This window comes from Acomys minous, assembly GCF_964271855.1.
Source record: "Acomys minous genome assembly, chromosome: 2".
NCBI classification, from domain to species: Eukaryota; Metazoa; Chordata; class Mammalia; order Rodentia; family Muridae; genus Acomys; species Acomys minous.
Genome location: NC_140484.1, coordinates 138,351,427 through 138,365,941, shown reverse-complemented (window position 1 = coordinate 138,365,941; position 14,515 = coordinate 138,351,427). Strand labels below are relative to the sequence as shown.

Below are 14,515 nucleotides of genomic sequence, written 5' to 3'. Positions count from 1 at the left end.
CCCCGATTTTAGAGGGATTTCCTTTAGTATCTCTCCATTTAATTTAATGTTGGCTATTGGTTTGCTGTATATATCCTTTATTATGTTTAGAAAAGTGCCTTGTATTCCTGATCTCTCCAGAACTTTAAACATAAATGGGTGTTGGATTTTGTCAAATGCCTACAAAATGTTTTGAAGATATTGAAAGAACAATTCTCAACTTCATATGGAGAAACAAAAAGCCCAGAATAGCAAAAACAATCCTATACAATAAAGGATCCTCTGGAGGAATCTCCATACCTGATCTCAATTTGTACTATAGAGCAATAGTAATTAAAACAGCATGGTACTGGCACAACAATAGGCTAGTGGATCAATGGAATCGAACTGAAGACCCAGATATGAATCCACACACATTTGCTCACTTGATTTTCGACAAAGAAGCCAAATCCATTCAATGGAAAAACAACAGCATCTTCAACAAATGGTGCTGGTCTAACTGGATGTCTACATGTAGAAAAATGCAATTAGACCCCTATTTGTCACCATGCACAAAACTCAAGTCCAAGTGGATTAAAGACCTCAACCTAAAACCACAGACATTAACCCAGTTAGAGAAAAAAGTGGGGAAGAGTCTGGAACTCATAGGCACAGGAGACAACTTCCTGAACAGAACACCAACAGCCTAGACCTTAACGTCAACAATTAATAAATGGGACCTCATGAAGCTGAGAAGCTTCTGTAAGGCAGGAGACACTGTCAAGAGAACAAAGCGACAACCTACAGAATGGGAAAAGATCTTCACCAACTCTTCATCTGACAAAGGTCTAATATCCAAAATATATAAAGAATTCAAGAAATTAAACACCACCAAACCAAATAACCCAACTGAGAAATGGGGCTTGGAACTAAACAAAGAATTCTCAACAGAGGAATATCAAATGGCTGAGAAACACTTAAAGAAATGCTCGACCTCCTTAGTCATCAGAGAAATGCAAATCAAAACAACACTGAGATTCCATCTTACACCCATCAGAATGGGTAAGATCAATAACTCAACTGACACCTCATGCTGGCGAGGGTGTGGAGAAAGAGGAACACTCCTTCATTGCTGGTGGGAATGCAAACTAGTACAACCACTTTGGAAAGCTATCTGGTGCTTTCTCAGAAAAATGGGAATAGGTCTTCCTCAAGACCCAGCTATCCCACTCCTTGGAATATACCCAGAGGATGCACTACCACACAACAGGGACATATGCTCAACCATGTTCATAGCTGCCTTATTCATAATAGCCAGAACTTGGAAACAACCTACGTGTCCCTCAGTAGAAGAATGGATAAAGAAACGGTGGTACATTTACACTATGGAATACTACTCAGCTATTAAAAACAAGGAATTTCCAAAATTTGTGGACAAATGGATTGATTTAGAAATTGTCACAATGAGTGAGTTCACACAGAAGCAAAAAGAGCTAAATGGTATATACTCACTTATATCGAGACACTAGTCCAAGGTGTACGTCCCCATGAAAAACTGTACCTACCAGGATAGTGGGTAAGAGGGGAGGACATCCTATTGAGACTTTAGGTGTGAGAAGCCTGGGAGAAAGAGGAAATAGAAGGATCCAGCGGGTCCTGGAAAACTACAGGCGAATCTGGGCCCTCGGGTCCTCCGCAAACTATGGCAACAGCCAAGGAAAAAATAGCCAGTAGACCTCGAACCCCTACCCAGGCTGGCCAATGGACAGGACATTCTCCACTGTTGAGTGGAGAAGGAGATCTGACTTTCACACAAACTCTAGTGCCCCATATTTGAACATGTCCCTTTGATGGAGATGCCTGGTGGCACTCAGAGGAAAGATAATAGGTCACCAAGGAGAGACTTGATACCCTATGAGCATATACAGGGGGAGGAGGTCCCCCTCAGACACAGACATAGGGAAGGGGAGGAGAGTAGGGGGAAAGTGGGAGGAAGGGAGGAATGGGAGGATACATGGGATGGGCTAACAACTGAGATGTAATATGAATAAATTAATTTTAAAAAATAAAAATTAAAAAAAATAAAAAAATAAAATAACCTTGGATAAAAAGAAAAAGAAAAAAGAAAAAATTCAGAGTTTTCTGACTGAAGTTTGTTGGAATGAAATCACATGTTATTCTACACAGTGCAATGGTGAGTGAATACTCAATGCAAAAAAAAAAAAATTAGGACTTTTTACATGGTCTCATCCAGCTCAGGGCTGCATGCACTCTTACCTCAATATTTTTTGACATTATACTTTCTATTTGTCTAAAACATTTGGAGCTTCTGATACTAGAAAATTCAGTCAATAAGCAAAGCAAGTATTTCTACAAGACACTACCAATACTCCATCAGAGCATTTCCAAGATAGTGACCTCATTTCCCTGAGTAGTAAGTTCCTATACAATTAGAGATCATGCTGGGTTCTGGATTCATAAATAGATAAATAAGAAATCTTTAACAATGGAGGTCATCTGGTTATCCACAGGAGTTGGAATATGAAAATAGAAGTTGATTCAGTCAATTTTTGGTCTAGTTTATTGCCTTAGTTTACCTGACTTGTGTCCAGAAGAGCTTATACATTTAGATGCATTGTTTTAAAAATAAAGTATTCTCCAAAGATAAAAGTCAAATCAGTAAACTAGATTTACCCACTAATCTCAAAGCTTACCTCTTCAATCAAGAATTCATTACAAAGTAAGATGCTCAAAGCCATTATGATTTTATAGCTGCAAAGCTGTCTCTACTATCATAGTTTGTCACTGAGGATAAGTCCCTGCTGAGGCTCTGGATTCCAGTGAGAATTCAAATAATCAGGGATCATTACATCACTCCCAGTGAGTCCTGAACTGTTCATTTCACACGCACTAGTACTTTCCTAGGAGTCTATAAATTTCCACTGGTACTTTCCTTTTATGTAAGAACTAACATACTTCCATCAGATAGTTCCTCAAACCATGTGAAAAAAATTATCTCAGGTGAAAGGTTTTGAGAGAGAATCTATAATTCATTATATTTTCAACGTTGCATTTTTGTAAATTTATTGATTATATTGTATTCTAAATCTATGCCAGAGTTTTACTTTAGTGTTATTATTTGAAACAATTTTTAGATAGATAGATAGACAGATACATGATAGAAATATTCTTCCCCTACTCATGTCCTTCTAGAACCTCTCACACTCCCTAAAAACAAGCAAAACACACATACCAAAAAATAGCCCCCCAAAGAAAACAACATAAAACTATACCCAGACAGAAAACAAACAAAACACCAAGCCATAACCAAACAAAACAAACTAAGAAAAATATAATGGAATCCATTATATGTTGCTCAGCTTCTCCTGAATAAGAAGCCAGTCCTGAGGTGATTTTTGTGCTGTGTCATTCTATTGGAGAAAACCCAGTAGCTAATTTTTACCCATTCTTTCACTCATTTTTTTAAAAATAACAAAAGAAAAGATAATGAGATAACACAGAAACTATCTCTTTGGAGTTCGAGATGAGGAACTCTGGGAAAGAACCCAAGAGAAGGGACAAGAATCACACTGAGGAATCTCATAAAAATCACTGAACTGGAATCCATAAGATAAACAGAGGACCCTGTAATGACACTGCAGGCCCTATGTGTGCTGCTTCAGTCTCTTTGATGAGATTTGCTCATGTTCATTAAAAGGACCTTATTTTCCTGGTGTCCTCCATCACCCTGTCTCTTATGATCTTTCTGCCTCCTCTTCTGCAGAGTTCTGAAGAGAGGGTTTTGATGGAGATATCATATTTGGGGGTAAGTATTCCAAGTTCTTTTACTTCTGCATAATGTTTGGCTGAGGGTGTCTATATTTGCTTCCATCTGCTTCAGGAGGAAGCTTCTTTTATGATGCCTGAACAAGGCACTGATTTATGAGTATAGCAGAATCTCATTACGTTTTCTTTCTTTTTCAGGACCAGTATTATTTGGTTTCACCCGAGGTCCCTGAGCTATATTGTCTGAGATTCTTGGTCACCCTGAGTGATGCCAGTTACGGGTTTCTCATCAAGGAGTGGGCCTTAAGTAAAATCAGTTGTTGGATAGTTACTCCTGTAAGCTTTGTGTGAACATTGGTCTAGCATATCTTCAGGTACTATAACACTGTAGATAAAGGTTTTGTGGCTGGGTTGGTGTTTACATTTTAAGAGCACCCAGAGTATCTTGCTCTATGAAAGATGCTGGAACATAGGAGCGAAAGTTCTATGTAGGCACTGGCTGAACATCTCCCTATCCAATGTGCTGTGAACGTGTTGTCTTCAACAATGTGGCTTTGCTGTCAGTTGTGGAGAATAACCCATAGTCTGAGCCTATTTGAGGATCTCCATTAGGCTCCTTTATCCAGCAACATAATTAGAAGTAACCCAATTCCAGTAATCAAAGCTTCTTTTGGTGACAGAGATCCAGCTGGGACTCTGTCTCTCTTCCATTACTTGCTGATTTCATTTAGATCATACACATATAAATATATACATATATTTATATAAAATCTTGGTATGTATTCCATATATATATATATATATATATATATATATATATATATATATATATATATATATATATATAAGTTTCTGCTGTTTAAGTTTCCGTATTACCTTTCAAATGCTTGTTAAATTTAGCTGTCACTCACTATGTTTCTCCCACAGCCCTTTCTCCCTATCCTGCCCCACTTTATTCTCTCATTCCTGCTCGATCCATCCATAACCACCTTTTCTATCTCTCTTTCTTATCGGGATATATTCAGTCCCTCTAGTTCTTTACTCTGTAACTATGCTCTCTTGTTCTATGGATTATAACTTCACAGCTAATAGTCAGATGTAAGATAATACGCACCATATTCATCATCTTTCTGTGTCTGAGATACCTGAGTTCCATTCATTTGCCTATAAATTTCATGATGTCATTTTTAACAGATGAAAGATATTCCTTTGTATAAATTACCACATAATTTTTATCCATTTATCCATTGAAGGACATCTAGATTGTGTCCAATTCCTGGATGCTATGAATAGAGCAGCATGGAATATGTTTGAGAAAGGGTTAGGATGAAACATCCTTTGGGTATGTGCCCAAGTGTTCTATAGCTGGATCTTGAGGTAGACTGATTGCCAATTTTCTGTGGAACTGTAGGAGGTTATCAGTGGGGTTTATTGAGTAACTTGTGTATACTATCATATTCAAATAAAGATACTTTGACTTCTTCCTTTCCAAATTGCGTCTTTTTTATTTCCTTCAGTTGTCTTAATTGCTTTAGCTGAAACTATATTTATTTTTTTCTTTTCTTTTTCTTTTTTTTTTTTAATTATTATTTTTTTATTAATTTATTCATATTACATCTTGATTGTTAGCCCTTTCCCTGTTTCCTCCCATTCCTCCCTCCCTCCCACTTCCCCCCTTCTCCCCTCCCCTATGTCTGTGATTGAGGGAGACTTCTTCCCCCTATGTATGGTCTAAGATTATCGAGTCTCTTCTTGGTAACTTGCTATCCCTCTTCTGAGTGCCACCAGGCCTCCCCATCCAGGGGACATGGTCAGAAAAGGGGCACCAGAGTTCACGTGAGAATCAGATCCCACTCTCCACTCAACAGTGGAGAATATTGTGTTCGTCGGCTAGGTCTTGGTAGGGGTTCGAAGTTTACTGCCTATTTCTCCTTGGCTGGTGCCTTAGTTTGATGAGGACCCCAGGATCCAGATCTGCCTGTCATAAAGTTCTTCTTGTAGGTTTCCAGGACCCTGTGGGTCCTATTATTTCCCCATTCTTCCATGCTACTCTTGCCTAAAGTCTCAATAGGATGTCCTCTCCTCTGACCCACTTTCTTCTGAAACTATATTTAATCAGAATGGCTTTAAGTTTATTCTATAGTTCCTCTTAGAGTAAGCTAAAGCATAAATGCAAGTTTACCAATTCACTGCTACTTTTTCTTATGTCTTTTATTTTGATTAAATTTTCTTGAAAATAAAGTTATTTTTATACATATAAAGTTATTTGTATTTTATACATATTTGTATTTTATACATATAAAGTTATTTTCTGGTTTCTCCTCCCCCATCTTCTCGCAGTTCCTTCCCACCACCCAACTCTGCCAACTTCATGTCTTCTTTATTTCTTTTTTAAGAAAAACAGGCAAGTAAAAAGACAAACAAGGGTAAAACAAAAAAGAACAAACAGACAAAATTAGAAAGCAAAATCCAGTTTTTAAAATGAAAAAAAAAACAGGCTGTGGTGATGCACGCCTTTAATCCCAGCACTCTGGAGGCAGAGGCAGGCAGATCACTGTGAGTTCAAGGACAGCCTGGTCTACAAAGCAAGTCCAGGACAACCAAGACTACACAGAGAAACCCTGTCTCAAAAAAAAACAAACAAAAATTCAGAATCAGGCAAAAAATTTCCCCCAAATACCTTTGAATTTGTGTTGTCTTGGCGGCTATGGACTGCTGGTATCCAGTGAGATTCTTATGAAGACACTAATTTTTCCTTTGTGAGTTGTTAATTGGAGACAGTATCTTAGTTGGGATGGGAGTTCATGTCTATTTTCCTACCATAGCATTGGGACTCTATATGCTTTAATGCTGTATGGAGTCTGAGCATGCTGCCACAATCTCTGCAAATATATATGTACATCAGTCCTGTTGTGTCTGGAAGACACTGTTTCCTTGGTATTATCCATCTCCTCTGGTTCTTACAATATTTCAGCCTCCTCTTCTCCATAGTTTCTAGAGCCCTAAGGGGAGGGATTTGAAGAAGACATTTCATGTAAGACTGAGTGTTTCAAGGTCTCTGCCTCTCTGCACGTTGTTCCATCTACTTAAGGAGGAAAGTTCTCTAATGATGGTTGAGTGAGACGCTGGTCTATGAACAGATGTTTACTATGGATAGTAGGATGTTGTTAGGAGTTACTTTGTTGCTGCATTCCTTTAGCAGTACAATATTATTTGTTTTTCTGTTAGGTTCATGGCCTTATCTAGTCTCAGAACCTTGACATCCAGTGTCAGACATGGGTTATATCTCATGGAGTGGGCCATAAACCCAATAAGATAGTGCTTAGTTCCTGCATGATGTTTGTGCCACTATTGCACCAGTGTGTCATACAGGCAGATCACCACCCTAAATTGATGGGTTTGTAGCTGTGTTGATGTTCAACTCTCTCCTCTGGTGTGCGGAGTATCTTCTAGTACCATCAACACTAGTCAGCTGAGTTGCCTCTAGTTAGGCATCAACCCAACTTCTTCCTGTTCAGTGAGATATGTAAATGTTGTCTTCAGGAACAGTGGCTTAACATCAGTTTGTGTGGAGCAATCAGTAGTATTGGCAACAGCCTGAGTTGTTGAGGGGGGTTCATTAGGCTTCTTTGGCCAGAAACTCAATTAGCTGTAACCAGCTTTTGGCACTGGAAACTTCACTTTGTGCAAGAGATGCCTAGCTGGAGCTTTGTCTCCTCCGTTATCTGGTGAACCCATTTAAGTTTCTTTCATGTAAGTATATATTTAAAGAAGCAATGGTTTTGCATATGACACTTCAAATGGACCTTAGGGTTAGTTGCCTTTTCTGCATCTCTTTCCCTAACCTAGTGTTCCCTCCACTTCCACATAATCCACTTGTTCCAGTACACACCCTCCCTATCTCTAACTATATATTCTAATTCTCTTTCCTTTGGAAATTCTTTCATCCACACTAGTTCCTTACTATATAACTAACCTCTGTGATTATACACTAGCTGTATGCCTATTGAAGGCTTAAAATCTAACATCCATAAATAAGAGAATACATATCATATACGTCTTCTGGGGTGTGGGTTAGCTTACTCGAGGTGTTATTTATAGTTCCATCTACTTACCTGCAAATCCCATTATCTTATTTTTTAAACAGATGGGTGATATTCCATTATTTAAATGTACCGTGTTTTCCTGATGCATTCACTTGTTAGATATCTAGGCTGTTTCCAAATTCTAGCTGTTGTGATTAGAGTAGTATAGTAATGTCTATGGATGAGGAAGTTGCTCTGTGGCAGAATGAACAGTTCTTTGCATATATGCTCAAGAGTAGTACAGCTGGATCTTGAGGTAGATCTATTCCCAACTTCTTGACAAAACATCACACTGATTTTTACAGTTGCTGTACAAGTTTGAACTACTAGCCGCAGTAGATGAGTGTTCCCTTTTCCCCACATCAAGACAGCATGAGCCGTCATTTTTTTTATTGCTCTTGGCCATTCTGGCATATATAAGATGAAATCTCAAAGTTGCTTCAATTTGCATTTCCCTGATGATTAAAGATATTAAACATTTTAAGATGTTTTCATCCTCAGATAATTGTGTTTTATCTTTTGAGAACTCCCTTTTTAGCTCTCTAAACCACTTTTAATTGGGTTATTTGTTTTCTTGATGTTTAAGTTTTTAAATTTCTTTATATAGCTCAGACATTAACTTTCTATTGGATATATAATTGGTAAAGATTTCCCCCTTCTATGGCCTGCCACTTTGTACAGCTGACACTGTCCGTGGCCACTCAGAAGCTTTTCAGTTTCATTTGTTTATTGTTGACTGTGCCTGCACTGTTGGTAGTCTGTTCAGAAGGTCCCTTCCTGTGCCAATAAGTTTAGGACTACTCCTCAATTTCTCTTTTTTAATATTCAGAGTAGCTACCCTTATACTGAAGTCTTTGATCCATTTAGAATTGATCTTTGTGCAAAATGATAAGCATGGGTGTGCTTACATTCTTCTCCATGCAGTCATCCAGTGTGATCAGCACCATTTGTTGAAAATGCTAGCCTTTTTCCCACTGTGCATTTTTGGTGCTTTGTAAAATAACAGAAGAGCATAGGTGTGTTGTATTTATATATGGGTCTTCAATTTGATTCCATTAATAAACGTGTACATTTTATATCAATATCATGTTATTTTTATTCCTATAGCTCTGTGACAGAACTTGAAATTGGGGGTGGTGCTATCTCCAGAAGCTCTTTTATTATTTATAATGTTTTAAGCTATCCCAGTTTTTTTGTTTCCATCAGAAACTGAGGATTGTCTTTTCAAAAATCTGTCAAGACTTGTCTTGGAATTTTGCTGGAGATTGCATTGAATTTTTATGTTGCTTTTAGTAGGGTGGCCATTTTTATTATATCAGTCATCTCAGTCCACAAGCATGGACGATCTTTCCATCTTTTGACTTCTTCAATTTTTAGGTGTCTTAAAACACTTATTATACAAGTCCTTCATTTGCTTGGTTAAGGTTACCCTAAGATATATGTCACTTAAGATGATTATAAATAGTATCATTTCCCTGATTTGTTTCTTAATCCAATTGTCATATGCATATGGGATGACTACTGATTTTTTGTGTATCAATTTTGTTTTCTGCTGTTTTTTTCTGAAAGTGTTTATCAGCTATAGAAGCATTCTGGTGGAGTTTTTGTCATTTCTGCAACTGAGACCTTTCTAGGATTCAAGAATTATAGACTTAGCAAAAACATGAGTTCTTGAACTTAATAGCAGTATTCCAGGCTGTGTAAATAGAGTTATTTGTATATGCTAAAGATTATATTCGAGCTAAAAATTGTGAGAACAAGATTCAGGGATCTAAGAAGCTAGAGAATTGAATTAGAAATTCCCCTAGTCATTTTCTACAAAGAATTTTGAGTTTTTCAGGATGCACAGCAACTGGCCAGACAAGAATGAGCTGAAAATCTCAGTACAGATTTTATCTTTTTGTAGTTCATCTTTCAAAGTTAGGTAAGTTTAAGTTATTGGGGAGAAAGTGAGCCTACAGTGTCATTGTCTTTTATTTTAGATACTAAGCTTGGGAAGACTTTAGGGTAATCTAGGAAAATGTGGTTTTCAACTACAAACAGTAGTCAAAATTTCATTGCTACCAGCAGTTGGCTGGAATGCAAACTTAAGTGTTAGACTGTGTGCACAGATACCATCTGATTTCCTATGTGACTGATTTGTTTTGGCACAGTGTTCTCATCTTCTCAAAGGGATTAACTGATTTCATGGACTCCAAAATAAAACGTATTTTATAGGAAGATATGTTAATCTCATTTCTTAGTGTTTATCTTCATTGTCCATCCCTCAATAATTTTAAAATGACAAGGCACAGCAAAGGTAGCGCCAAATGAAAATAATTCAAGAATTGCATACACACATTCACAGACACACACACACACACACACACACACACACACACACACACAAGAGAGAGAGAGAGAGAGATGGGAGGATGGGATGAAATAAGGGGGAAGAAAAGAGGAAGAGAAAGATGAAAATGGAGGAAAATAGAGAAAATGGTACATTTGAATCTGAGAAAAGAAACATAAGTGAAATTCTCAGCAAGCATGCTATTCTATCACAGCAGAAGTAGGGTTTGTAACTCAAAGATTTGTCGAAAGAAAAATAAATATTACAGGATGGAAATGAAGATAGCCCAAGAGTTTCCTATGAGATGTGAAATGATCTAACATGTGAATAATTTAAGTTCAAAATAGGAGGCCCATGAGGTAGAAGACATGTCTGAAGATAGTCACCAAAACATTTCCAAATTAGTGAAATTACATGAGCTAAGATATTCTAAGAAGTCCAAGAAACCCAAGGTTATAAATATGAGAACATTTAGGCAAATTATGGACAGAGTACTAAAAAGGAACTGTGGGCAGAGTTATAGTTTAATAGTAGAATGCTTGCTTAGCAGGTAGTAGGCCCTGGATTTGATTTTCTGTGTTATAAGAAAGGGTGGTGACAGAGACAGAGACAGAGAGAGTGACAGAGACAGAGAGACAGAGAAAAACAGGTAGAAGATAAAGTGTATTCCACTTAAAAAGAAAAAAGATAGATACATTCAAAGAAATGATAGAAACTAGACTCCAGTGAAGTTTTGTGTAAAAATAATTTTACCTGTTAATGCAGAATTCTATCGTAAACAAAATATCACTCAAAATTGAGAGTGCAAAAAGGAATTTTTTGACAAAAAGAAACCTATTAAAAACTCAACATCAATTAACCATCATTATGAGAAGAAACAAAATATTAAATAAAAAGCAATTGAAGAAAACAATGGATTGCAGAAAAAACAAAAAGCATATATAGTAAGCTAGGTGAGCTTTAAGAAGGAGAAGGGAACAGTTTTAAGAAGTAAATTAGCAGTTTTGGCTTCTGTGAGTGAATAGGTGACATCATTGTCAAAAAGCTTGTAGACTCAAGTTAAAATGAGAAAAAATGGCTCTCTTGCCTAATTTTCTGCAAAGGTTTACTGAAAAGATCACACACACAAACTTGAGCATCCAGGCTGGTGAATTTTCCTAGTATATACACCCCTATAACTTTACCCCAATTACAATATACATTGATTTTTGTCAATCCTATAAATTGATCTCCTTCTCTTAGACTTTTAAGCATCAATCCACTGCTATATCTTACAAAGATATGAGAAATTTTATGGTTTCTAAGTGCCAATCCATTTCATAGAGGGAAACTTTACTGAAATTTATATTTTAAAAGATTTAAAAGGTTTATATTTGAAAAGATTTATATTTTTAAAACTTTATAAGAGACTTGATACCCTATGAGCATATACAGTGGGAGGAAATCCCCCTCAGGAACAGTCATAGGGGAGGGGAATAAGGGGAAAATGGGAGGGAAGGAAGAATGGGAGGATACAAGGGATAGGATAACCATTGAGATGTAACAAGAATAAATTAATAAAAAAATAAATTTAAAAAAAGAAACATAGACAAGAATTTTAAATCTTTCCCAGTTTGAATCCCTGCCTTCTAACTAGGAATCTGACAAATAATAAGTAAAGATCATACACACACACACACACACACACACACACACACACACACACCTGTATAAGAGTTTTAGATTGCTCTCAATGGGAGTAGAGTCATTATTGTTGAATCTTATTTATTAACTCAGTCTATTTGGGTGAAATTCTTTTTATTGCCACTGATAGTCTTTTTTATTTTTGTCTTTTTTCTTTTTAAAAAGGTATCTATTATTTGTGTTCCTGATACTCTCTAAGCCTGTATCCCCCTCTCTTCCAGGTATAAATTGCCCAATAATGAAACTTAATAGCAAACTAAGCAGGCAGTTTTATTTCCTTGCTAGGTCTACCATAGCCAAGTGCTGTAAGGTGCATGTCTTAGGCAATATAGATGCATGTCTTGCAGTTCTGGAGGCTTGGAGTCCAAGACCAAGGCATTGTTGGGGCTTGTTTCTTCTTGGGGTTCTGAGGGAGATTCAGTTCCATGCCTCTCCTGTAGCTTTTTCAAGTTTAAGTTAATGTTTTTCATGTATGTTCATTTCCAATGTTCATTAGCATATAGCAGCAGCATCCAGATCTGTGTGGGTTTTTTAAATAGTGTTTTGTCTTTTGTGAATGAGAAGTCAGCTTGAAAATGGTTTTTCCATATCTTCTCATTGTTTGCCCAACATTAAAACTATATTAATAACAAAAATACATTCACTAAAGTACTAATCATAAATCACTGTTAGAAGACCTATGGGTAGAAATTTCCATGGGCAGACTGATCATGAGTTGGGTAAGCAGTGACCATAGACACCACCATAAAGGTTAGAAAAGAGAGTGGCAAGTGTGTTCTCTGATTGAGCCATAATTTCCTGTCTATTTGATATTGTTCAAGGACAGTTTCCTCATCCTGTTGTCATCCTCCAAAAAAATGTCTGCTACCCAATTCCACACTAACAGCTACGTATGCAGACCTCATTTGGCAGATATAGGCTAAGAGTCATTCAATTTCCTCTGTTATCTGATTTGGATCTTGTAATGGTAAAACAGATGGGTTATGATTTTTTCCATTCTGGATTAAATTAAAGAAAAATAAACAGAATTTTTTTCAGTGACACTATGCCCACTGTTTCCAAAAGTTAAGTGAGTCATTCACCATGTAAGGGAAATAAATACTTTTAGAGGGCAGTGACCTGAATCTCTAACTTGTCGGGCATTCTGTTTGTTTCATATCTACTGGAAATTTCATTCCCAGGTGTTATTTTAAGTAAGAGATTAAAAGATCTTTGAAATATGTCTATTTAAACAACATTACAAAATTTGCAAATAAGTAATATTTAAAGTTATAACTTATCCTGTGATGTGGTCTTACCTTTAAGAAAAATCCACATTTCAATTGAATGCAGCAGCTATCCATGTAAATGACACTTTTTAGCTTTTAAATGGAAATAAACATCAATTTTCTGTACTTATAGGAGCTTTTCCTATATGTAAGTGTTCGGGTTAAGGATAAATAACATGGAAATATCACACCCTGATGTTCTTCAGATTACTGATTTTATTAACCATGGAGTTTTGTCTGATTTCAAGGGAACCAATGTGTTCTGGCCATTAATTTTTTCATAGCCTCTTTCACCTCCTTGTTCCTCAGACTATAGATGAGAGGATTCAACATGGGAATTACCACTGTATAGATCACAGAGGCCACTTTGACTTGGTCCGCTGAATAGCTAGACTTGGGCATCACGTACACAAACAAAACCGTCCCGTAAAACAAAGTGACTGCGGTAAGGTGGGAAGTGCAGGTGGAGAAAGCTTTGTTCCTTCCCTCAGTAGAGCGCATCCTTAAGATTGAGTGTAGGATATAAATATAGGACACGACGATGGTAGAAAGTGTGCTCACCAAGACCGACGCCGAGGAGATGGAAGGGGATATCTCAGCAATGTACGCATGGCCACAAGAGAGCTTCACGAGTGGGAAGAGGTCACAGAAAAAATGGTTGATTTTGTTTGGGCCACAGAAGTTTAGATTCACAAAACAGCCTGTGAACGACGAAGCATTCATGCACCCACCCAAGTAGGATGCCCCCAGCAGAAAGATGCAGACCTCTGGGGACATCTGCGTGGAGTAGAGCAAGGGTGAGCAGATGGCCACGTAGCGGTCATAGGCCATGGCGGCCAGCAGGAAGCACTCTGTTGTTCCAAAAGCTACATCAGAGCCAAGCTGGGCTGCACAGCCAGTGAGAGGGATAGTAGTTTTCTCTCTTAAGAAACTGATGAGCATGAGGGGTGTGACCGATGTGGAGTACCCAATGTCCACAAAGGCTAGGTGACTGAGGAACAGGTACATGGGGGTGTGAAGCTGTGGGCTGCTTCGAATTAAGAGGATTATACTGATGTTTCCCACTACGGTCACTATATAAACTGGTAGAAAAAACAGAAATAAGATGGCACGTAGTATAGGACTATCTGTTAGTCCCAAAATAATGAATTCTGTCACCATGGTGTCATTTTCAGTCTCCATTTATTCACTCAGTGGTGCCTACTGGAACCAGAACCAGAGGAGAGTCACTGGCAGAAATGACCCTGCACTTAGTATATGTACTAAAATGTAATCTTAAAATTTTAAATGGCAAATTTATCTTAGTCATAGAATGCTTTGTAAAGTTTCTTTACAAATACCAAGAGACATTATAATAGGAAACTCAATTTTTTAGGATCCTAAAACTAGGAAGTTCCTACTTG

General features: G+C 37.3%; 1 protein-coding gene across 1 annotated transcript; it reads right to left on the bottom strand.

Annotated features, from left to right (window-relative positions):
- Positions 1-13,297: 13,297 nt before the first annotated feature.
- LOC311592847 (olfactory receptor 5P4) lies at positions 13,298-14,294 on the bottom strand (the record flags this gene model as incomplete). The annotated part of the gene is made up of 1 exon (XM_084773695.1): positions 13,298-14,294. The coding sequence occupies one exon, from the start codon at positions 14,292-14,294 to the stop codon at positions 13,356-13,358; it is 939 nt and encodes a 312-aa protein (XP_084629821.1). The 3' UTR covers positions 13,298-13,355.
- Between the last annotated feature and the right edge of the window lie 221 nt (positions 14,295-14,515).